General features: G+C 37.5%; 1 protein-coding gene across 5 annotated transcripts in view; it reads left to right on the top strand.

Moving 5' to 3' along the window:
- The window catches only part of GRM8 (glutamate metabotropic receptor 8), a 730,092-nt gene that overhangs the window by 647,844 nt on the left and 56,699 nt on the right, over window positions 1-25,549 (top strand). For 4 of the 5 annotated variants that reach the window (XM_078059529.1, XM_078059528.1, XM_078059531.1 and 1 more), the window contains exon 9: window positions 5,682-6,617. The exons of the other annotated variant lie outside the window; for it this stretch is intronic. In XM_078059529.1, coding sequence (XP_077915655.1) covers window positions 5,682-6,617 — 936 coding nt within the window. The remainder of the gene's footprint in view (window positions 1-5,681; window positions 6,618-25,549) is intronic. 5 annotated transcript variants of the gene reach the window in all.

Genomic DNA, 25,549 nt, shown 5'->3' with positions numbered 1-25,549 from the left:
GTATATATACTAATATACTGAGAAACTTTATTTTGACTTTCATTATCAAATTAACCATGCAACATGTATTCACTCATATGTGAATGATTCACAAAATGCACAAATTTTGACATTTTATTTCTTTTTTTATTGTATTTTTCTAAACTAGGCTCCATGCCCAGTGTGGAGCCCAGTGTGGGGCTATAACTCACAACCCTGAGATCAAGACCTGAGCTGAGATCAAGAGTTGGGTACTTAACCCACTAAGCCACTCAGGGGCCCCCAAATTTTGATATTTTAAATGCTTAATGCTAATTAGTGTACTTGTTAAGTCTACTGATTATGTCGACATTAATGAGTAAAGCTTTTTAAAAACACCCAATTTCACTGGAAAAGTTGGCGTATATAATATGCCATTATATAAGTCAGATGAAGGGTTGGGTGTTTGAATACTGGGGTGGCAAACTAGTTACCAAAATGATTATCAATACTGTGATTTATAGAGCAAAATGGAAAGAGGTAATTATGATTAACTATCAGTTATCTGTTAATATTTAAAATGTTTCCACATTTAGGGTAATCCCATCAGTGAAGATACCACTTAATATGTGGGGAAAATATTATAATTGAGGTATTACATTGAGTAAGAATTTTGTACCGAACACTGGAAATTATTAATTATAATGGGGCCTTGAATCGGGAAACATTCTTGTAATCTTTTTTTCAAGAGCTACTAAAACTATACAGAAGAAAATTGTTCATATAAAATAATGTCTACTTAAAGAATTTATGAAGAATTACTCTAGGTTGATTGGTCTGGAAAGATTAAAGATTAAAAAATAGAAGCACACGCACTCAGAAAGTTTTGGTTTTGTGGCTGTTGGTGTATTTGTCTGCAGTAATAATAGGATTTGACAGGAGAAACCAGTTGATGGCTCTCATACATTCTATGAGATGTACTGGATTGGAGCCTACAGAATGAATCACTGTTGGTGAACATTATCCAGACAGGAACGGGCTATGGTTTTGTCTCTGGAAGGTCTGTCTATATAACTATCATCCATTTGTTAGACTATATAGTTTAGAAAGAAATCCTAATATCAGAATAATGTCAAAGACAAGGAAGACAAATTTTAAAAATGCATGGATACTCATGTGAAAGAAAGATTGCACAGTTAATATAGCTCCTTGTTTATGCCTTATAGCACAGTTGTGAAAATTAGGTTGTTTAATTTATTCTCAAGCAGTATTGTTTTCAATCACTATTTAACAACATAAGCAAGATTATTTGACTCAAACATTAATGTATTCACAAGATCCTCATTTAAGTATTTGCTATTTATTCTTCCCTCAGGTAGATACTGGTTGGCTCCCAGACTTCAACTATGGCATCAAAACACAGTACAGTTATATATAAATAGATTCCTTGATGAAAATGGAGTCATGTGTATTTACCATGTTTACAAAAATATACTTATTGTTTTCTCCATTATATTAAAAAAAGTCACAGATGGCTTGACTATATTGTTTTTTTCTTAAAGAAAATGCCTATTTAAAGTATTGTGATATTTCCCATTATCTTGTAACTCCCTTTTTTGTTTATGAAAAATATTTTTCCATTAGTTTAGTACATAGAAAACTGACCAAGGAAAATTTAATATTTAACTTATAATGATAAGTATTTATCGTATGTAATGAGGCTTATCTGGCCTAGGTCTATTTCTTTGTTAACAAGTCTTATTTCCTTCTGGAAAATGAAATGTATTGAGAATTAAAGAATTACACATGTGGTTAGAAAGCTGACCTTTAAAGCCTCTTCCAATCTTGAAGTTTAATATTTCTGAGCTATTTGGCTGCCTTTTCTTTCTTTTTTTTTTTTTTTTTACAGTAATATCATAAATCTATAGAAACCCCAAACAAAATGCAATTTTGGTTTTACATTAATTAGCTTTGAAATATAACCTTCACAGAAGTATTTTATTATCTTTTAAGAGTCCATTAGGGTATAAAATCAATACTTTAGCCACTCAGTGAAGCATTTCATTTTTCTCAGTATTTTCGAGAGAAGCCACTATATGCTTCCAATTTAACTTTTTTTTTTCTTTCTTAATGGAATTCTATACATACATAAAATAACTTTCTTAAATCATTAAAACCTAATAGAAAATTAGCAGGGTTGTGATAGATTGCTATACCTTTGTGGTGAAAAGACAGGGTAAGAGCTAATAGTTTTGAGTGCCCTTCGGACACATGAAACACCACCTATTTTCTCAAGGGAGGATATTTGAAATTAAACAGGTATGAATTTTCTACTCCACCTTGGGGAGATTTGATAGCCCTCTGCAAGTATTAAGCTTGGGGGACTGTGCTTCTCTATCCTCAATCATTCACCCCACCTTCAAGAAAGGAAAACATCCTAAAGAAATAGATCTATTCGTGCGAACAGTCTCAGTTGCCTAGTTCCCCACAGGAAGGCATATTGTCTACACGAGCCACCCTGGGGCAAGTTTTTGGTAAATGACAGCTGTCACTGCCTTCTGAGTAGATTCTCAATAGAACGCTACGCTGGCGGTGGTCACAGAACGGGTGGAGAAGCTTATTTTGAGTTGTATTACAATTTTCCATTGCTGGGTAATAACTGCAACATATATCATCTTACACAGTTTCCGTAGATCGGAAATTCAGAAGCAGCTTATTAGCTGCGGGGCTCTGGCTCAGGGTTTCTCATGAGGTTGCCGTCAAGGTGTCACTGGGGACTGCAGTCTCCTGAAGATTGGAATGCAGCCAGACAATCCACTCTTTAGGGCGTTCCCGTGCATGCATGACAAGTTGGTGCTAGTTTTTGGCAGGTGGCCTGGGTTCCTTTCCATTGCGCTACTTGAGCGTTCTCATGAAACTGTGGTTCTTCTCCTGGAGTGACTGATCCAAGAGACAGCAAGGCAGAAGCCAAAATATTTTTTATGACCTAGTCTCAGAAATCACATGTAATCATTTCTAGTATGTACTATTGTTTACAAAAATCAACCCTATTCACAGTTGGAGAGGACTACATGGGTTCACAAATTCCCAGAGGTGAGATTATTGGGAGCCATTTTGGAGCGAGACTACCTTGGAATATGGTAATTCTTCTTCTGGGTTGTTAATAGAGCTGGTCTTGGAGAAAACAAGTTGTGTATTGTTTTGTCCTGTTTTCTAACCATTCTTTGGGCTCCCATTTCTGTGCTTCTTTGAGCAACCTTCTATTACCAGTTCCCGGTACTTTCAAGTTGATCCCTTCTTCCTCAGCGCTCTGCTGTGGTATCCTTCCTGTTGTTAAAAAACAAAATTCAGATGAGTAAATTTGAAGATCTAATTGGCTTTATTAAATGATTCATGAATTGGGTAGCATCTCATCTAGCAAGTAGAGGTGTGCTCCAAGGAGTTGTGCAAAATGGAAGGTTTTTATAAGAAGGAGGGTGGGGCAAGAAAGTTATAAGCAAAAGAAATATGCAAAGTCACCTTCCTTTATGGGGGGAGAGCGGGAGGTCTTATCATGCAGACTACCTCATCTTCCTTTGGAGAATGGAGAAGGCCCAAATGGCAGACTCCGTTGGCATCCATCAGAAAATTCCTGACTGATCTGGTTAAGACTACATCGCTGGGGAAGGTTGAAACTACAATTAGATTCAGGTAGTAAGCCACAGTTTACTGACTTGGGGCTTTAACCTAAGCGATGCCATTTTGGGCCTTTGGTTTTCTTTTTAACACTATCCTTCCTTTCTCTCAAATTCAGCAAAGATTTGAGGGCAAATTGTGTGTCAGTCACTGTTCACATCAGTGTACAAAATCACCCTTTTTTTTTTTTAAAGATTTTATTTATTTATTTGAGAGAGAGAGATAGCGAGAGAGAATAGGAGTAAAGGGGTGGAGCAAGGAGAGGGAGAAGCAGGCTCCCCACTGAGCAGGGAGCCCAATGTGGGGCTCCATCCCAGGACCCTGGGATCATGACCTGAGCCAAAGGCAGGTGCTTAACGACTGAGCCATGCAGGCGCCCCAGTAAATGCAATATTGTGATTTATAATGAGAAATACATGGTCTTTGACCTTATTCATGGTACAAAGCACCTAAAACCTTTGGAATTTTCTGTGATAAGAACACTAAAGGTGTCTTTTATTATGTTAATGAAGTGACTTTTGGAAACCCTCTAGATAACCTAAGTATGGGGGCTGGTTGCCCAAGGTACTAACCATGTGATTAGAGGATTGGAACTTTTAGTCCCACCCCAGACTTCTGGGAAGGGAGAGGGGCTAAAGGTTGTATTAATGCCAATGGCCACTGATTTAATTAATCATGCCTATGTGATGAAGCCTCCATAAAATCCCAAAAGGTGGGGGTTCAGAGAGCTTAAGAGTTGGTGAACAGGTGGAGATTTCGGGGGGAGTGGCATAATCAGAAAGCAAGGAAGCTCTGTGCTCTTCCCACATACCTCATCCTATACATCTTTTTCTTTTTATCATAAACTGGTAATCTAGTAACTAAAGTGTTTCTCTGAGTTCTGTGAGCTGCTCTAGCAAACTACTTGAACCCAAGGCAAGTGTTGTTGGAAACTTCAATCTATAGGTCGGTCAGAAGCACATGTGAGACATGGACTTACAATTGACATCTGAAGTGGGAGGGGAGAGTCTTGCAGCCTGAGTTTTAACTTGTGGGATCTGGTGCTATTTCCAGGTAGACAGTGTCAGAACTGAGGTAACTTACAGGACACCCAGCTGCTGTCCGGGATTGCTTGGTGGTATGGGAAACCTCCTCTTCCCTACCCATATATGTTGGAACTGGTCCAGAACCTTTAGTAAACAATCAAGGTAAGAGGTCAATGATTGGCAGAATCCCCTTAAAATAATATTTTTATTTTCGTAGAGCTAGCTACTCTGTGATTTAATCCAAAAGAGTAAGGTGGAACTTTAAGGCTCTGAAGTAGATACTAAGCACACTGGGGGGGCTCTCATTTGTACCAGTTTCACTGCTTTAAGCTACTTGTAAGACTACTTCTGTTCAATGGAAAACATTACCACCAAGCTATCTCATTCAGCATGGTCTTTTGCACAGTGTGGAAATGCAAGACTGCGGGGGGGAAAGTATTTTCCATGCTCAAACAGAGGCAAAAACATTAATACAGTTATCACCACGGGTACATGATGATTATCAGTGATTAAAGTAGTTAGTTTTGCCATTTCCTTTGAAAATTGACACAGTGTGATTTGAATTTCCACAGATAGGGTGAAGAGCTTTGCATCACTGTTTTATGTATATGTTTATATCCTAAGCCAGTGTTTCAGGGATTCTGGCGTTTATATCTGTGATTAACTCTAAAACATATTTCCATGGGGCTTTTATTTATTTATTTATTTATTTATTTATTTATTTTGGAGTTTCAAAACTGTTCGGGCCAATAAATCTTTCTACCAATGACAGATTGATCAACATTGAGGAGGTAAATGGAAACTAATGACGCTCATCAAGTTGATGATATGAATGATTTATTGGACCCGATCATTTAACACTTTCATCAAGAAGTCAATACTGGGGAAAGAAAACCGGGCTCTTATTATGGCAAACTGTATTTGCACTGTCAGCATTCGGTGATTTATTACAAACCTGTGGCTAGGATTAGGAGATTATAAATGGGGGGAAATGGAAGGCTCATTAATTTTTTATCCCCACAGGTGCAAGACATGCAGTGGGCTGATCGAGAACACACTCACCCGGCATCTGTCTGCAGCCTGCCCTGCAGGCCTGGGGAGAGGAAGAAAACGGTCAAAGGAGTCCCATGCTGCTGGCATTGTGAGCGCTGTGAAGGTTACAACTACCAGGTGGACGAGCTCTCCTGTGAACTTTGCCCTCTGGATCAGAGACCAAACATCAACCGCACAGGCTGCCAGCTTATCCCCATCATCAAACTAGAATGGCATTCCCCCTGGGCTGGGGTGCCCGTGTTCATTGCAATCCTGGGCATCATTGCCACCACCTTTGTGATCGTGACCTTTGTCCGCTATAATGACACACCTATTGTAAGGGCTTCCGGACGAGAACTTAGTTATGTGCTCCTAACAGGGATTTTCCTCTGTTATTCGATCACCTTCTTAATGATTGCCGCGCCAGATACAATCGTATGTTCCTTCCGCCGGATCTTTCTAGGACTTGGCATGTGTTTCAGCTACGCAGCCCTTCTTACCAAAACGAACAGGATCCACCGAATATTTGAGCAGGGGAAGAAATCGGTCACAGCACCCAAGTTTATTAGTCCAGCATCCCAGCTGGTGATCACTTTCAGCCTCATCTCGGTCCAGCTCCTAGGAGTGTGCGTCTGGTTTGTTGTGGACCCCCCCCACATCATCATTGACTATGGAGAGCAGCGGACTCTAGACCCGGAGAATGCCAGGGGAGTGCTCAAGTGTGACATTTCCGACCTCTCGCTCATTTGTTCGCTAGGGTACAGTATCCTCTTGATGGTCACTTGTACTGTTTATGCCATTAAAACGAGAGGTGTCCCCGAGACTTTCAACGAAGCCAAACCTATTGGATTTACCATGTATACCACCTGCATCATTTGGTTAGCTTTCATTCCCATCTTTTTTGGTACAGCGCAGTCAGCAGAAAAGGTAAGTGCAAGAAATGCATACACCAACCCTTCCCTGGATTTAACTCCTTTCTTTAGGATGCTTCCCTGCCTTTCTTTTCGGTTCACTTATATTCTCTCAAGATGATTCAGTCTTATTTAGAAATATATATATATATATATTTATATGTATTATATATATTTATATATTTTATATATATATAAAATCCCTCAAGGTCACTTAACTTTGAATATGTGTTGACTAAGGTTGATTGTCCATGAAGAGTGCTTTAATGGGTCCTTCTTAGCAAGGCTGAAAATTGACAGATCTCACATTACTTTCTGGGTCTCTCTTCCCAGGTCTGTTATCAATGGAGATAACTGTTCTTTTCCTAATGTTAATTAAAAGAGGATGGGAGAAAAGGCAGACATGATTCATAGGGGTGAGCTATCCCAGAGATATCCCATTGCATGACAAATGCCGCCTTTTCTGGTTCTAATGCGACTCTGGGAAAAAGCTATTCCTTCACAATTACAATGGCTTTCATCATGGAAGCAGGGTTTATAGTAAAGCGACAACAACAAAAGAAACTGAGGTGGCTTAGTTCAATCTGAACCATCTTACTATTTCTCGTCAGCCCCCATTCTTATCACTTTTCCATATGGACAAGGTGATGATGAGAGATTAAAGAAGACAGCAGTGGGCAGTTATATAAAGCAGTTTATAATTTTTCAGAAGGTGAAGATCAATTAAATCTCTTAACATAATTTCCTTTGGCCACTAATCTCCAGTTAGCCTTTTCCACATAAATCACTGCAAGTGAAGAACATCCATATGAGAAGGGGGCATGTACTGCATGGGATACAGGTAGTTTTCTGTCCAGAAAAGCAGAGAACTCACATTAACCACGAATTCCAAGGTTTGGGTAGGTTAATGGAGACAAGCCAGCTTGTAAAACAAAGGCAAGTGCTATCTTTCTGAATGAATAGTCAGTCCTTCAGCCTTACTGTGCCTATGAGCACGCGCTTCTCTCAGAGTGAGGATTTCAAGATCGCGCCGCCCTCCATCACCAGAAGTTGTGAGGAAATCAAGCACCTGGGGACAATTACATTCCCCAGTCTCTAACATTCCAAGCGAGGTCATGTATGACTCTTAAAATCCCAACTAATTCAGAGGAAAAAATACTCAACAAGGGCACAGAGAGCTCATTAGTATGAGCATTCATCCCTTACTAGATCAATGTGGCTTTCAACCATGTTTGGAGACACAAAAAAATGTACTTCAGCAAACTTGCTGCTGAAGAGAGAAAGCTTACCATGGGTTCCAGATCTGTGACCTTTCATGACTTAGATGGCCTGATAGAAGTCCATGAATATTTTATGTGGGACCCAGCACATGGCAGGAAAGTGAAGTAAGGCGGTCTGATGCTCTAAACCTAATAAACATTACATTTTTGACACAAGTAGATAGGAATTTATGGGGATCAAACTTGTAAATATGACTCAGGAGAGAGTGCATGAGCTGGAAAATAAGTCTCTCACAGTCTGTTGGGTCTCTTTTGATGTGGTTAGTTGAACTGGTCAGGGCAAAACAATGTTCTTCAGAGTCTGGAAATGTCTGCATTATGTGAATTATTAATAACATTAAGTGGCATTTGTATTTGAACCAAGGACTGACTTTTTTATTATACTGTTTTATCGGAAAAGGGCCATAGGTAGTTTATTTTGCTTTCTTGTGGGCAATAAATATTTACCCAGACAAAATCTCCTGAGCTCTGACATCTAACTTCCTTTTCTTTTTTTTTTCCTCCTGCTTTACATTTTATAAATTATAGTCTACTCTTACTTCCCATATTGTGACTTTCAAGGGCAGTGGGGGAGGGCAAATACAAATAAGATGTTATTTCTATTTAGATAAGTCTTTCAGTGCCTCGATTTTTAGCATACGTAAAATCATGGCATGGTATTTCACAATTGGATAGTATTATCATAGCACTTCAAACAGCATTATACTAATAAGTTTTTTTAAGGTAGTTGGAAAAAAAATGGCCAAAGTTCCTCAGAACTAAAAGCCTGCTAAGCTGCAGCTTTTCCCTTGCAGCGGTGATGGAGATAGGAGGAATTTCAGGATAAAATGGACAGGTGAATATGCTGGGAGGGGGGTGATGAGGCTCGATGCGATGCCGCTGAGCCCTTGGGCACTGCGGTGTATCCTCTGAAAACCTGGAATTTATGTATATATTTTCGGGAATAGGTATATCCACGCCTATAGAGATATGACTGAATGCTAGACAAAATTCTTTTTATCTCTCTTAGTTTTGTGGACTCAAAGTAAGTCAAAGGAGCACATTGTAAGACAAATTATAAAATCTGTTAATTGGATTTATCTTGTTTTCATGATATAATTGAATGTAGAAAAGACTGAAGAAATCGGGAAGAAATGCTAATTGTAGCAATTTTCAGAACATCGTAAAGTCCTCAGATGGTCTAGTTAGTCTTGGAGTTGCTGAATCTGGACCAGCTCTACATCGAGAGCTATTATAAGTAGCTAAGATTTGGCTACTGAGGTACTTTATATAATACAATTATGTGTCATCCTAAGGCTTCCCATCAAATTTGCTACCTGTTATTTTCTGTCAAAGTATCTTTATTATTCAAAACAATACACAAAATGCATGAGAATATTTATTTTTTCACATTGCTAAAATTGTTGACACAGATACCAAAGGTGGATAAAACTCTGTATCTCTAAAAGAAGGCTTTACAAAAGTTTTATTGACTTGTGAGGACCAAAGAGCCGGTCAGTCCTCCATTCTCATTTATAATGCTCAGCCAGTTAGCCCACGTTATCAGCTTGAACTGTTAGTAGCAGTTAGGCAGTGCACACAGCCATTAATTCAGTAGCTCCTTATTGAGCAGTGTGTCCAGTGTTGTGCCAGTGATTGAGCCCACGTCAGTCTGCCTCCCCGATCCTTCCTTGTAACGCTCAGCCTGGCTCCCAGCCGACGCCGGCCTGATGCCTGCAAGCACCAGCAAGGTGCCAGGCTCAAAGGCAGGAGAAGATCAGGCTCAAGGGCAGGGCAAGATGGTGAGGAGTCAGAGCTGAGATGAGAAAGCAAAAAAAGCTATGCATCCCGTAACTATACATCAGTAACCTAGAATTTATAACACAGGAGACAGCAGAAGAGCAAAATTTCTTTCACTATGTATTTAATTATGCTTCTTAGAGTAATCTACGGAAGAAAACTCATCTAACCATACAGGTTTCTCTGAAATTATAACATAAGTAGGAATAAAAGGTAAAATTAGTTGAATAATTTAGACAGATGTTTTGGAAAACCCCTGAGTAAAATCAAATTATAAAGGTACATTTTAGCACTCATGAAAACAGCTCTGTAAAGTAAGTCTTTATTCAAGATAAAATACCATTTAATTTCCCCACATTTTTTTCAGATTTTGAAATGAAGTTGAATCATGTTTTTCCAATAGATTTTAATGACATCATTTATTAGCTTTGTGCCCGCTACACTCTACTAACTCATCGTATAAGTGCACTTTTCCTTCTCTTTTAGAAAAGTGGTGTGAAGGAAGGGTGGACACACTGAGGCGTGGACATGGACTCACACAAACTCTCCTAATTGTGCTGAAAAATCTAAAAAACTTAAAATATAATTAATGTAATCGTCAGGAAAAGAATCCTCGGGGATGGTGAGGGGCTGTTAGGATGGCAGAAGTCTCTTGAATACATATTTTACCACCTCTAATTGCACTCATAAAGCTGAGATAATCAGACAAGGGTTATGACATTGCCAAGCTCCAAGGAGCATAGTGCTTTAACCAGGGCATTGGGTGGAAACAAAACAAAACACCCTCAAAGCAGGGGAAAAAAAAAAACAACAACAAACCACCAAAACTCAAAAATGTCAAAAACCCCCTATGCCTCAAAGCAGCCTTTCTTCCTTTGGTGTGGCATCATCCAGGAGCTCAAGTCAGAAACCGGGGAGTTGTCCTAGACTGCTCTCTGCACGCACCCACTCCTTCATTTCTTCCTCTCACCTGCCAATGTCAGCCTTGAAACATTCCTGGAGGGTCACCTGTAGCCATCAGATGTGTATCTGAGTGACTGTGTCTCTTAACACAGAGCCTTTCATGTGGTACCTTCTCAGATAATGCCGACCCAATGTGTGAAAGGACTGCCTTGCACGAGAATGATCTCATATAATATAATGCTTCTCTATGATTTAAGTTAGACTGTGATGTCATAAAAATCTTATATTTTCATCTTATTGTGATCCCCATTACAACAGCTTTTTTTTTTTTTTTTTTTTCCCTGAAAAACAAGTTTTCTCATTTCGGTGATGGGCCGTATGCATTTCTTTAAAAAAAAATTTTTTTTGTCTTTATCACTTCTTCTGAAATTGGGCTGCTAAGTATGTAGGGAGAAAGGCAAAAAGGAATTATGATGGTTGTCTTAGTTCTGTCTAGCATACATAGAACAAAGGAGAATTGATGGCATTAATCAGATACTTTTGCCTTGTCATCCCTTCCCTGTTTTTTTTACTGTATCTGTCTGTTGAAGGGCAGAAGAGTGTGGGGCTGCAGAGATGGATGAGGGGAGTAAGGAAGAGCAGAGGCTCTGGAGAAGGCAGATTTGGGTTCCAATCCTGACTCTGCTAAACTGGCTGGGGAAATGTAGGCAAGGCCAAACATCTGAAGATAATAATAAATTCTCCCAGAGGATGCAAATTCACACAGAAAACAATATAAAGCCGTCACTTGCCATCTGTGCCCAGCCCTATTCTCAAACTAGAACAGACTTGAGTTCATATCCTCTAGGAAAAGGCAGGAAGATGGGTGACTTTAAAAAAAACAAAAAACAAACCCAAACACTTCTGTTGTCTCATTATGGTGTGTTTTTTCGTACTAATAGATACCTCATGGTAGTTTTGCTGAGAATTTCATGAGATAAGTCAGGACAGGTGTTCAGCATGTAATAAGTGATCATTAAAATGTTGGCCGTTCCCGCTGTTCGGCTGTAATTTATGAGGGCCGGGACCTTATCGGGTTTTGCTCACTGTCGTATCCTCAGCACTGAGTCGAGGCCTGAGCCAGCATAGAGTCTCAAGAAAAAAACGAAACAAAACTGTGTTTAATGACTGAATACATTCTTATTTACCCAGATAATTGCCTCAATGTCTCCAGTCCTTGAGACCACGTCCATGCAGCACCCCAACTGGATGTGTTTTCTCAAACATAGAGACTTACCCCAGGCTAGTCGATCATGCAGATTAAGAACCCTAAAGAGGGCAACCAGAATCGGTAGGACTCGGAGAAAGAGAAGAGAGAATTGTTCCCGAGGCAACGTGTCTCTACCTTCACACATCGAGCCAGAAATACTGGAAGCAAGCGAGGTGTCATCACAAAGCAATTGCTGAAATATGTTAAAATTTGAAAAGTGCGCAACACTAACAAGAGTTGTGAGAGGTAGTTCTGAAGGGAATAACAAAATTCCTGCTTTAAGGAATAGTCAAGGTGAGAGAACAACAGCCTGAGCAACCCGTCAGTATACTCTAGACAACAATGGAAGTGATTTTCGGAACAGATCAGCCCAGAGCCACACCTGTCTCTGCGGGCAGTCCTTCATGTCCTTAGACAGGAGGGGAGTGGAAACAGGAGGCTGTTTTCTTTCCCTGTCAACTTGCAGTTATTAGAAGCGGATTCCTTTGAAGCCTTCACCGTGTCGCCGTATACGGTGGCACCTATCATCATACCTACCTATTTCAGGTGTCTGGGCAAGATCAGTCATACCAGAGCTGCAGTCAACTCTAGACGGGGAAAGCCAAATAGAAAAGGAAAAAGGAAAAGCAACCCAAAAAGAAAACATTTATATAATCTTATTTATGCACTCAGTTAAAATGATCTGCTTGGGAAGATGCAGAAGGAAACAACGAAATAAGGAGATTCTAGGGCACAGTGTAGGCCAGCCTGTTAAGTGGCTCTCCTAGGGAATGCTGCCCTAGCCAGGCTTATTACTTTTGTTCTGGCTGTGCCCCATATTACGCCACAGAAAATTGCCAACTTACACATTTAGGGCAATTCTTTTGGGGATGCCTATCTCATTTGACAGCATAAAGAAATACTTTCTCGATGACCCTTGCTTAGATTCCATGATCCTCCTTTTTTCGGGGGGCTCTGAGGAAGCTGTGAGGCCTAGGGCTACTTAATTTAAACATTTGGCCGTTAGTGAGATTGTGGTATTTACTCATTCATCTTTTTTTTTTTTTAATTGAAATTGAGTTTACAAAGGGTTTGAATTTTCTATGCCCAAATTATAATAATTTAATCAACTATACAATTAGATAGTCAACCTGGGAACTAAGTCCTCAGCTCACTCATCTCATTAAAATGGTTTAGCTTTCTTAATATGTTTAAAATGCTAGACTACTAGATCTGATGAAGACGAAAATGTGACTTTTTTTAGTCATAGTGACCATGACCTTGTTTCAAAAATGTTCAGGGGGAATGCCATACAAATAGACTTATTTTTTCTTCTATATAGACAGAACCTTAATGACACCCCAGACTGTTGATAGTACAGAATGCAGTGACTAATTTACTTGTGTAACTTCAAATTGCATTTTCCATGATTCAGTAGACGCTTATATCTTATGGAGCACACAGGGTGCCAGGAAGAGCAGCTTGCAAGCAAATAGTTCCTTGTGGCTGTAACCATATCACATTTTTATGTTATGAATTTTTTTTTTAAATCTCTAAATGCAGTATCATATGGGTTAGTACCACCCACCCCAAAGTGTAGAAAAATATTTAACCAAATATTAGTATAAATTCCAGGTTATTGAAAATAAATGCAAACCAGACTTATTGGCATCATTAAAAGAAATATATATATAAAAAAGAAACTTAGTCTGCCTTATGGTTCAGGATATGGGCTGGCACAAACATATTTATATCCCTTTCCTCTAAGGCAACAATGAAATTTAAAAATATAAAAAAGAAGGAAAGAAAAGGAAAAGAAAAAGGAAGAAAAGGAGGACAGGAAAGAGAATGAGAAGAGGCCATTATATTTTTAGAGCCAACATAAGGTAGAACAATTTGAGAAACTCCAGAAAAATTAAAGTCAAATGGGTATGATTTATAGAGAAATTAAAAGAAGGAAAGCACAGCCCAAGTGACAGAAGTGGTTCTTACCATGATAGTTTCAAATAATTTCTAAGCCTCAAGTCAGTATAACGACCTGATGTGGGCATGGGAGTGACCATCAGGAGAATCATGTAAAGAGCTACATTTCAAAATAGCTGGGCCAGTTGGGCCCCTCACTTTTCCTTTCTGTTCTAACTTCACAAGGATAGAGCACAGGTGTTACAGAATTCTGCTCTAAAAATTGGGAATTGTCTGATGGTAGAATTATCTTATGCTCCTTGTGTGGGTATAAGGTACTGAGAGAGAAACCAAGCAGAATTGGAAGTAACTTTATTTCAGACAGACATGAACAGGTGGGAAATACGAACTACATCTTCTATACAAGATAGAGACATGATAAATTTCTCAACTCTTAGAAAAAGTTCCTCCAGTGGTGGGTCCCCAGTCCGTTTGTGTGCCTGTGTCGTGCATCTTTGAGAGAAGCCAGTCAGGTTAAACAGTGACTAACCTACACAGGTCTATAGTCTGCCCTCCCACCCAAGGAAAATGGACCCGGCCTGTAATCCTTATCCATCAACCTGGCCCTACATCCTAATCATACAACAGCCAAGGATGTCATGATAACTGAAGAACCAATGTCACGATTTAAAAAGACACATACACAAAACAAAACCAGAGGTAATTCAAAAATATTAGAGAATTGTTTTTAAAGATTTTTATTTGTCTATTTGACAGAGAGAGAGAGAGAGCAAGCACGAGAAAGGGGAGGGGGAGAGGGAGAAGCAGACTCCCCGTGAGCAGGGAGCCCAATGCTGGCCTGGATCCCAGGACCTTAGGATCATGACCTGAGGTGGAGGCAGACGCTTAACTGACTGAGCCACCCAGGCGCTCCAAGAGAATTTTTAAAAAACAGAATTTTAATGAGCATTCCAAGAGAGAATCAAGAGAATATCGAACTTACATGCATGAGTTGCTGTGGAAAAGATCAATCAGAAAATAAAATGATCCTGGAAATTAAAATATAAATGTGAAAATAAAAAGCTGAACAGATGAACATAAATATGGGATGACTGGGGTTAGCACTGGAGTGGAGATATGAAGGGTAAAATCAGAGAAAGAACCAAGAAGAAAAGGAGAAAAATGAAATGAAAAGTGAAATGAAAAGAAAAATGAAAAAAGGAGAAAAATGAAAAATCTGAGGAAAAGTTAAAATACTTTGAGCATGGATATAAGATTCTAAAATATATCTAATAAACACTGAGAAGAAACAAAGAAGGGGAAGAAACGGCTGAAAAAAATAAAATAATAAAATAAAATAAAATAACAGAAGTTTCACAAATTGAAGAAAGACAATTTTAAAAATTGAAAAGCCCATACATCTCAGTAAAATTGCACTAACTGAGAGAAAATTCTAAGAACTTTTAGAGGGGAGAAAAGATACATATAAGGTATGAAAATCAGACCTCATATGCCTCCCTGGATTCTAGAAGGCAATGAACAAAGACTTTCTGAGGGAAAGTATTTTAAAGTTACAATTGTATAGCTAGCCAAACTATCAATCAATGTGAGGCTAAAAATGTATGTGGCTCAGAGAATGCCTGCATATCTCACATATGAATTATTCTAGATGTAATCCAACAAAATAAAAAAAGCACATCTGATATGAGACGAATAACAGTGGCATTTGCTTATAACATAGAAGAAATGAAGAAATTTAAGAGGGAATTATAAAAGGACCTATATTAGACCCTACTTGTCTAATTACCTCTTAACAGGTAGGGTTTTAATAATTATGGTTATTCTTTCTCTGCAAGCCCAGTCATGCTACTTGGATGAATCCGAAGGCAATAATATTCAGTAGCCATATACAAAAATCACGTTTTGTATCAGTCTTACGTTGTTAGAAGAAATCTAGAAACAAAATACAGATATGTTAATTTGTCTATGGAAGTGAGTATAAATATTGTAAACCCCGTTAAATTAAAAATAGTAACATAACTTTAAAAACTTGGGTGCTGGCTAAGGAGCGGCAATAGAGAGAAGAGCTGTGCAAGCGCATTAAATCACTCACTTTTACTGTGAGTAGTCAACACACACAATCTAAAGTTGATAACCCCAGAAATAAGTGCATTATTTAAATAACAAAACAAAAACTCTTCAAACAGGTTCAGTCTCTAGAATAGCATCAGGACATGGGAAGATGGGTGATGGAGGGTTTTTATTTCACAGATACTTAGATTTTATTTCATTTAATAAATAATTTATATGATAAAAATAGAAATGACTGCATATGGAAGGGTTTAAGTGAAAGTCTTGGGAAAAACTTTTCTAAGACAACATGCATGTACATTCTCATATGGGGGTTTTGCTGCATAATATGTATTTTGTGACAATATTGTAGATGCAAAAATGGGTGAATGATTTTGAATTTGTAAAATGACTCGAGAATTTTTTGGATGCCACCGTTTGTGAATTTCCTCTTATTTAAGGTTAATGCCATTACTAAATCTTATTTTAAGGGCCACAATTTAAGTAGTAATTTACAGCCAGTGATTGTATTTCATTAGAAATATTTGTTAGATGTTTGCTATATAAAGGGACCTTTGCTTGGTGTTTGGGAAAATGCAAAGATGAGTAAGAAGTTTGCTATCCAGTTGTTTAGGGTCAAGTAGGGGCCAAACCAAGCTGGTGGATGATTGGTAGGAGGCAGAGTAACATAAACAGAGGCAAAGTGCCCACTCTGAGGTCTTAGGGCCACGGACAGAGAAAGGAGGAAGGTAGCCTGTCCTGTTGAGGGATCATTAAAGTCTGCATGAAGGAGGTGGGAATTAAACAGGTCGCGAAGGGTGGAGAGAAGCAGATGGAAACCACCTTCTAGGCTATAGGAGCAGGGGGGTTAAACTTTCAGAAAAGGGGAAAGTCAGGGCATTTGTGTGTAAAACCTTGAGGGAGGAAGTGTTTTGAGTTTAGCACAGTCACAAGGAGAGGTCGGTGATGTATAGATCCCAGTGCGCCCTGTTGTTAATACCTCTCCTTTTAGTCTGAAAATGTATTTTGGGCAATGCATTATAGGGTTACACACAAAATAACGGCTGGTCAGATAACCAGCAACCATTTTGCGGCGGGATGTAACACCGTTTGTACTGCATTTGCTGCGGACTTGAGGATATTGGAATCTTTCTGAGTGTGGGTGTATTCTTGGTACAATTCCATTTTGTGAGATTTGTTTGCCAGTAGTAAGTCAGATGAATTGTCCTGTGCAAGGATGAGAAAAAAGACAATAGCAAGATTATTGAAGAAATCTAGGCAAGAAGTGTTGGGGGCTTGACTTGTGGCAATGGAGAGTACAAAGAAGAGATTCATTTCCAATTGGGAACTGAGGATGACACAGTGGGAGGTGAGGCGCGGGCTCTCTATGGTCTTTGTGATTCCAGCCTTCTCCGTGGCTGCCACAAGGACTCTACCCAATGGAACTTGAAGCAAGACTCTGTTGTTTTCCCTCTGGTCTGGGCTAAAGGAGAGAAAGCAATTCTTTCCAATTGCTGATGACTGCATCTAACCAAGTATGGAGAAGGCTATTTGGGCCCCAAATAGTGACGTTGGGTAAAAATCAGTTTGTGTGGATAAAAGCAAAGGTAAGGACACAAGGAAAAGAATCTCTGGTGGACTATGACTTTCAGTAAACAAATCTGCTATACTATTCAAATGAATTTTGAAGTTGAAATAAAAAGGCAAATTCTTCAGAAATAGAAGTCATTTCTGAATGATTATGACTCAACTTAAATATATAATCACTATTGTCGTGATGTAAATTTGGGTGTTAAATGGATTTTATAGTCTAGTAATCTTGGGCAAATTTTAGGGTAATTTTGGTTGCGACTAAATTCATGCAATAGTTTTTCTTTACTATATGTCTCCTTTTTGTGTAATTTTGGGCACCTTGCATATAACATCTGAATAAGACAAATTTCAGTTTTATTGCTGTTTCTCCTTAAATTTCATTTCTAAAATGTCGTGTAGTGTATCCATGCAGTAATCTGCAAGGTTCCACATTTTGGCAGCATTTTAAATCTTGTTCCCAGGGAGTGATTTTTGAACCAATCAAAACCTACACCACTGATTGTAAGTTTATTTGTTTGTTTGTTTGTTTGTTTGTTAAGGATGACTTGAGGTCATTCTCATTTTGAAAAAAATCTTTTTAGTTTAAAAATTGTAATCAGTCGGATGTTTTCATCAGAATTTTAGACTGGCTGAGTTATTTGTTCAGTCAAGTGTATCTCTGGAAAAATACCAAGGGATGTAATGTTTTCTGCTGTCTGTTGGCCCAAACCTGGTAGAATACAACTCCCAATATAACCTTTGTGAGTGTATACAAACCCACACATTTCATACACACATATACATAGAGCTTTGTAGATTTCATGTTCTCAGGCAAGATTAAATGTCATGTGTTTCTCCCGCCAGATGTTTTCTCTAAAATCCTCATCCACACAAATTGAATTGAATTGAAAATAGTATTGGTAGACTGTGAGCCTGTCATAAAACTGTAAAGTGTTTACATCAGCAGGCAGCGTATCCCTGGAGGACTGTCCTTTCTTCAACAAAACACTTTCCCCATGCTAACATGTCCAATCAAACCGCAATTTATTGAACATTTGGTGATATTGCCTACTTATTGTTAAGAACTGACAATAACAAGCATGAAATGAAGAATTACACTTGGAATGAAAAAGAAAAATATGTGTAGAAGGTGGTAAGAGAAACAGCAATGAGTAGAGACAGTCCATACCATAGGATTATAAAGAACATGTCTCCAATGAAAGCTCTCAAATTACTTATTTCTACCTCACTTATTACTTTCTAGTGTATTTTATATAGAGAACATGCATACCCTTGTGATCGCTAATGATACCCCCATCTTATATTTTTTCCTCCCCGACACTATGGGAAACCACATCGCTTTGAATCTCTTTTTGTTTTTTTGTCGCCTTGATCTCATCTTTCCTTCTTCTCAACGTTGCCCCTGATTTTGGCCTTTCTCCCAGGCACCATTTCCTTGGAGCACTCATCGTTCCCGAGGCTTCTGCTATAAAAGATACACTCGTGTCTTTGAATTGCTTTTTTGTGCCTGCTCTTTCACATGAACAAAAATATGAAAGTAAGGGGCGCTTGGGTGGCTCAGTCATTAAGCGTCTGCCTTCAGCTCAGGTCATGATCCCAGGGTCCTGGAATCAAGCCCCACATCGGGCTCCCTGCTCAGCAGGAAGCCTGCTTCTCCCTCTCCCACTCCCTCTGCTTGTGTTCCCTCTCTTGGTCTCTCTCTCTCTCTGTCAAACGGATGGATAAAATCTTAAAAAAAAAAAAAAATGAAAGTAAACCATCCAAAACCAGAATCTGAAAGCAATCCCAAACCGAAATTGTGAAATTAAGATATCTAAAACCAAAATTTATCATATTTAAAAGAATCACTATTTATTGAATGCCTCCTGTGTACTGAAAACCAGATTAAGTGTTTTATGTATAAATAATCTCCTTTCATCTCTTACAGATGCAGAGAAGTTAAGAATTTTTGCATTCACACTGCTACCATGAGGTGTGCCTGGGGCTGAACCTACTCTGTTTGACTACAAGTCTCATGATTTTAGCTGCTGCTTCATATTTCTCCATTATGCTTAATCTTTGTGTTAATTCCTCTTCTCTGTCAATATTATCTGTTTTTCAGAGCTCCAAACTTGAAAGTTAACAGAAGACTTCCTCTTCCCTTTCCCCCATGTATACTCTGTCAACAAATTATATTACTCATTTGAAACTGCTCCTAGATCCATTCTTTCCTTTTCACTTGTAAGGTCAAATCTTAGTCGAAATCTGGGCATCTTTGGTGATATAAGCTGACCTCTGGGACTTGCACCTTGAGAGTGACTTCCAGATTTCTGCCATATGAAGGTATTCCACATGCATCTTCTGCTTTGTCACTTTTTAAGAAATATTTACTCAAGCAACCAATTTTTTACTTAACACCCTCATTCTCCTTAATGCTGACAGTATCGATGGATCTAGATGTGGCCTGCCTTCATGCATCTTGAAAGGGGAGACCAGCTTTAAGCTGACAATTATAGAATAGTTACTTAATAGAAATTGTGATAATTACCAAAGATAAGATGAAGCATTCTTAAACTAAAATTATTTCCTGTTGACCATTAGCTCAGACCTAAACTTTTCAAATCTTGTCTTTCTTCTACAGCCTTTCGTTTCAGCGAAACCAGTGTTATCAAATCAACCAACCCATAAAATCTTCTTTAACTTATAAAACATTACAGATTCTGAGCATATATGGACTCTATCTGGGCATCCATTATTTTACATTTCCAAGGTTGTGTCCTTTGTTGTTCTTGGGGGCATGTATGTATCATGTTTGCATCTATGGTTGCATCCTTATCCACAAACCCTTTAGGTAGAGACAATAAACATAATTCTTTTGTGTTCTTCCTGACTCTCACTTCTTGCTAGCCCCACAATGGCTGTGAAAGTATGTTACAAAGAGTTTTCAGCTACAATGTTGTGGAATGAGATGAACAGGAAATTGTAAACATTTTCAAGCCAATTATGAGTCGATATGTGCCAGAAAGTGAGTTAGACAAAAATGGGAAAATGTTTGGGCTGAATGGCTCTTGTCTCCTTCACATCCCTTGATGAAACAAGTTATCTTCCCTGAAACTCAGTCTCCTCACCTATAAAATGAGGGCTTGACGAGGTGGCCTCTCTTCCAACTGCATTTGGAATGTTAGAACCTACGGAATAATTGCCCCAGGATTTCCTCACACTTCTCTAAGGCCCTAATTCTAAGATGCTCTTACTGTAAAAGAAAATTGCCAACCACTCAGAAGAGTGACCTAATGTTTAAGCAAATGCATGTGAGGATTATTATGTACGTATAGTGAAGGATGCAGATTAATGCATGAAGCATTTCAGAAGACAAATTTGCTGGAGGCAGCCATCAGTCTCACAAGCCTTAATCAAGTGCATTCACATCACCATAGCATGATACACATGTATGATCCAGAATCTGAATTACTTTTCCAAAAAGCCCTATGGGGCATGTACTCACACCATATGTTTCTTTCAGCTTTACAGAGGTATCTGAGGCAAGAAAATGAAAAAGGCAACTCAGTACTTGATACTCCACATTAATTTGTACATTTTTTTGCTCTCTGGTTGGAAAAACAAACAAGAAGAATGAGCTATTTGGTATAACTGACAGTCGACATCAGATTCTAGTTCATCAGATTTTGCTAGTTTGGCATTGACCTAAGCTTTTTTTTTTTTTTTTTTGGCACCTTCTACTCATCATCGCTCCTTGTTTATCATTCAAATCATTTTCCCTGCTAGAAATACAGGAGCCTCAGGCTGGAAGACTTAGATGTGACCCCAGAGAAGTTAATGTGTGAAGTAATCTCTTATTAGAGATTGATTTTGATTTCACCTCGCATTAGTGAGTTCCTTATCCCCTTCTACTGCATTTTCCTTGTACTTCCAGTCAATGCAGTATCATAAATCGCTCTGCCACAATGCCTTAGGAAGAAAGAAGGAAATAATGTCTCCTGAGCAGCCCTCTTGTGACAAATTACAGCATTGGTAGCAAGAGCCAGTTAAGTTTCCTTGTACACCTGTGAATTTTTCTCCCATTTGTTTTTTTCCCCTAATTTCACTCATCCTGTGGACAGTGGGAGAATGCTGATGCTTTAAAGTCCTTTGGTAACTGAAAAAAAGAAAAGCTATTTTTGTCTTGAAAAGTAATTCTTGATATTTTAAGACTTAATTCGGGTATGGAAACCATGGAGGTGACAAGAGTTTTCTTCCTGTTGGTGGAGAACCTTATAAGACCAACAGAGAAATATGTATTTATCTTGAAACATAAAGGACATATTTCTAACACAGAAACTATTTTGGGTCAATTCTAACTGACCACAATGTGTAATAAACTGTACATTAATTTAAATAGCATCCTGAAAAATTAAACTGTATTCAGTCTAGTTGCATGGAGAGAGCTTGGTGTAGTGGTTACATACAAGTCTTGCTTTGACATTCTGCATCTTCTTCCATCTCTACATTTTTGTGCTGATGCATTTGGGTGCTTGAGACATTTTAAGTTTATATTCTTGTTATGTAAATCTGCCCGAACTATAGCACCTTATCCTTTCAGTGTAGACCTAGCCCCAAGCAGATACTAAATGTTTCATACTCCCACCTGGTTTAATAGAGTAGAGCCTAGTTATTTAATGTCAATTATTACATGATTTTGTGTTTAAAGTAAAATTATTTTTATGACTATTTTTATAACTGCAACATAACTAAATAGTAGAGAAGATGTTATAAGTTTGTTTATAAGGTTTTTTTAGGTCCTATTCCCCACTCTTTAATAATATATCCTATCAGGAAGTAATCTTTAACTGTGTAATTTTTTTTTAAATGATATATTTGTAATATATGATTAAAAAAGCATGAATAATATATTTTCTGGAGAAAAACAGCTTCACTTTAATGTCAATCAATGGGAAAATACATTTCTATGTAGTGAAACTCACTTTGATATAATTCCTGGAACATATCTTAGATACATAAAGTATATATAAATCATACTATTCTTTCATTTAAAACCCTTTAAATTCTAAAGCATGACTTCATCTTCAAATTGCTTCATGTTCTCTCTTTCAGAATATTACAATAATTTAAGGCTGTTCTATACGATAGGATATTATACCAAAGGGTCCTTTTTCTTGCCACTTCACGACTGGTTTCCTACTGTGTTTGGAATCATCAATGCTTGCTTACGTTAATCCCATGTGCCACAGCAGCATGCTTCCTTCTGATTCCTGTTAACCAAATATTTATTTTCAGTCATTTAAAATCTGAACAAACTCCAGCTTTTATTTGGAGCCATCCCAATATTGTCAATTACATTTGTATTTGGGTGTTAGTTTCCCATAAGAGGTCTTACCAGATGATTCCACAGATTCTCTTTTCGTTCTTCAGAGGAACAATGTCTGGAGTTTCTTTTATTAGTGCTCTTTTTAGTGAACAGTAGCTTACAAAGGGACTCATTGAGAAAAACTATTTTTCTCAATAGCTTAAGTTTCCTTTTTCATATTTATTCCACAATTTCAGTACTTTACCCTTATTTTGGGATAGTTGGTCCATTTCAAGTCATCTCTCCCATTATTGAAATGAAATTACACATATAATAACATCAAAAGAAGAGCTATCTAACTATATTTTAAAATATAATTTTATCATAACATCCTGAAATCTCAATGCCCTCTAATAGTAAAGCAAACATGGAATTGTTTATATATAGAGAGGGAAAATTATAAATATTTATAATATTAAAATATTCTGTTTCTGTATGGAGTGCTGAGAAGCAAAAAAATATCTATTCCATTTTATATGTCAATTCAGTATGTATTAAGTCATCATTTCCTAAACTTACTTTTTATTTATTTATTTAAGATTTACTTGTTTTAGAGAGAGAGCATGCGCGTGCGCGAGAGCGCCCACAAGTGGGGGGGAGGGGCAGAAGGAGAGAGAGAATCCTTAAGCAGACTCCCTGCTGAGCATGGAGGCTGATGCAGAGCTACATCCCAGGACCCCGAGGTCATGACCTGAGCCAAAATCAAGAGTCAGATGCTCAACTGACTGAGCCATCCAGGCACCCCTAAACTTACTTTAAAAAAAAATTAGGTTAAGCTTACCAGATTCATTAAATAAAAATTCAGATATTCAGTTAAATTTCAATTTCAGATAAACAATGAATAATTATCTTGTATAAATATGTCCTATACAATATTTGTGACATCCCAAAATATTATTTGTTCTTTATCTAAAATTAAAATTCAATTAGATGTCCTATATTTTGTCAGGCAACTCTATACTAGGTTGATGAGACTAGATTTATGAAACAAATGGAAATAAACATAAAGTGAAAATCTTCAAATTATTTGCTGTAAGAATTTAGTAAAACTTTATGTATATATTTAAGACACAAAAACATTAATTAATAGTGCAAATATATGTTTAAATTACAAGAAAAGATATATCAAAAATAGACCAATGTGTATTTAAACTTATATTTGCACTCTTAATTGGATAGATGACATTAAGTTCCATGACGTGTAGTTGTGGTGAGTAGAACAAAAGCCTCCCACAGACAGGGACTTTCTAAATCACTGGACCCTGTGAGTGTGTTACGTTACATGGCAAATGGGAATTAAGGTGGCAAATGGGAATTAAGGTAGCAAATGGAATTAAGGTTGCTGATCAACTGACTTTAAAATAGATTATTCTGGATTTTCTAAGTGATCCAATATAACCATAAGGGACCTCAGATGTGGGGGAAGGAGAGAGTGTCAGAGTAACGTGACCTGACAAAGACTCGACCGGCTATTGCTGGCTTTCAAGATAGAAGGGAGCCCTGAGCCAAGGAATGCAGGCAGCCTCGAGAAGCTGGAAGAGGCATAAAAAGGCCTACAGAAAGACAGCAATCCTGCCAACATCTTGATTTTAGTCTGTGAGACCCATTTCTATCTTTTGACAGCCAGAACTACAAGATTCTGTTGTTCTAAACTACTGGGTTTGTGGTAATTTGTCACAACAGCAATAGGAAACTAATAGAGTAGGTAAATATGATGTGCATTAGGTGACTCTTTGGGTGATTTCCTGCTATTTTCAGACATGGCATACCATTCCTTAAGTCCAGTTTTCTTATAATAATAATAATTATGATGATTATATAAATATGTTTAATATTAAAATATTTTTAAAGTGTAGGAATGAACCCTTTGAAACATAGTATATTAAGCTGAGAGGCTATTCATTAAACATGTTAATTTATATTTAATCACCTATGCATAGTGAATGAAGCTGCTTAATCTTTGCATTCTGTCTTTTTCATATTTAAATATTTTATTTATTTAATACACACAAGATTAGCTTATATTCTTTATTGGCACACTTTCTTGAGTAGTAAAGAAACACTAAATTTAAAAAAATGTGTTTACTCAACAAATTTATATAACAACAAAAAGAAAAGTTCAATGAAATATGAATTACCTTCCATATTTCCTAAGTTCATTAGTGTGATAATCTCCTTTTTTAAAAACAAAGTATATATTTTAATTATAAATATAAAACACCCACCTTATAGGAAAACTGGAAAATAGAAAACAGAACAACAAAGGCACTTATAATCCTACCCATCTAAGAAATTGCTGTAATTTGGGAGAATGTTTTTTTCCAAAAGTGGGTTTTAACCACTTTTGGAAAAACTGGGTTTTAACCACTTTTGGAAAAAGATTATGTAATATATCATCTATGGATGCCAGTGATATACCAGGTTTGTTTAAAAATATTCCTGATAGTAGGCATTACTTCCTTTGAATTTTAAATTATTTAGACTATTATAAATACATTTGAAATAAATTCTTTATCCAAACATGATTTTCCACAATTTTCATTGTTATTTCAGGATAAGTTCCTTAAATCATTGTAGAATCAAAATAGGACATTTTTGTAGATCATAATATTCTTTCTCAAGCTTATTTGTAAATTAGTGATACTAATTCAATTGGCATCAACACTAAATAATGTTCCGGATTTTGTACATTCTTATAAGCCTTTGTATATATAGTACTTACTCTGGGTATCCAGATCTGGCTTTGAAACCTACAGTTTCCAAAGTATGAATTGTTTAAACTATATTGTACTCTTTCACTTTAAGCATTCTCTACACATTTATTGAACTGGGCTACTATAAAACCACAC

This window comes from Halichoerus grypus, chromosome 12, assembly GCF_964656455.1.
Source record: "Halichoerus grypus chromosome 12, mHalGry1.hap1.1, whole genome shotgun sequence".
Lineage (NCBI taxonomy): Eukaryota > Metazoa > Chordata > Mammalia > Carnivora > Phocidae > Halichoerus > Halichoerus grypus.
Note: the sequence above shows the minus strand (reverse complement) of the source record. Positions and strands in the feature narration are given on the sequence as shown.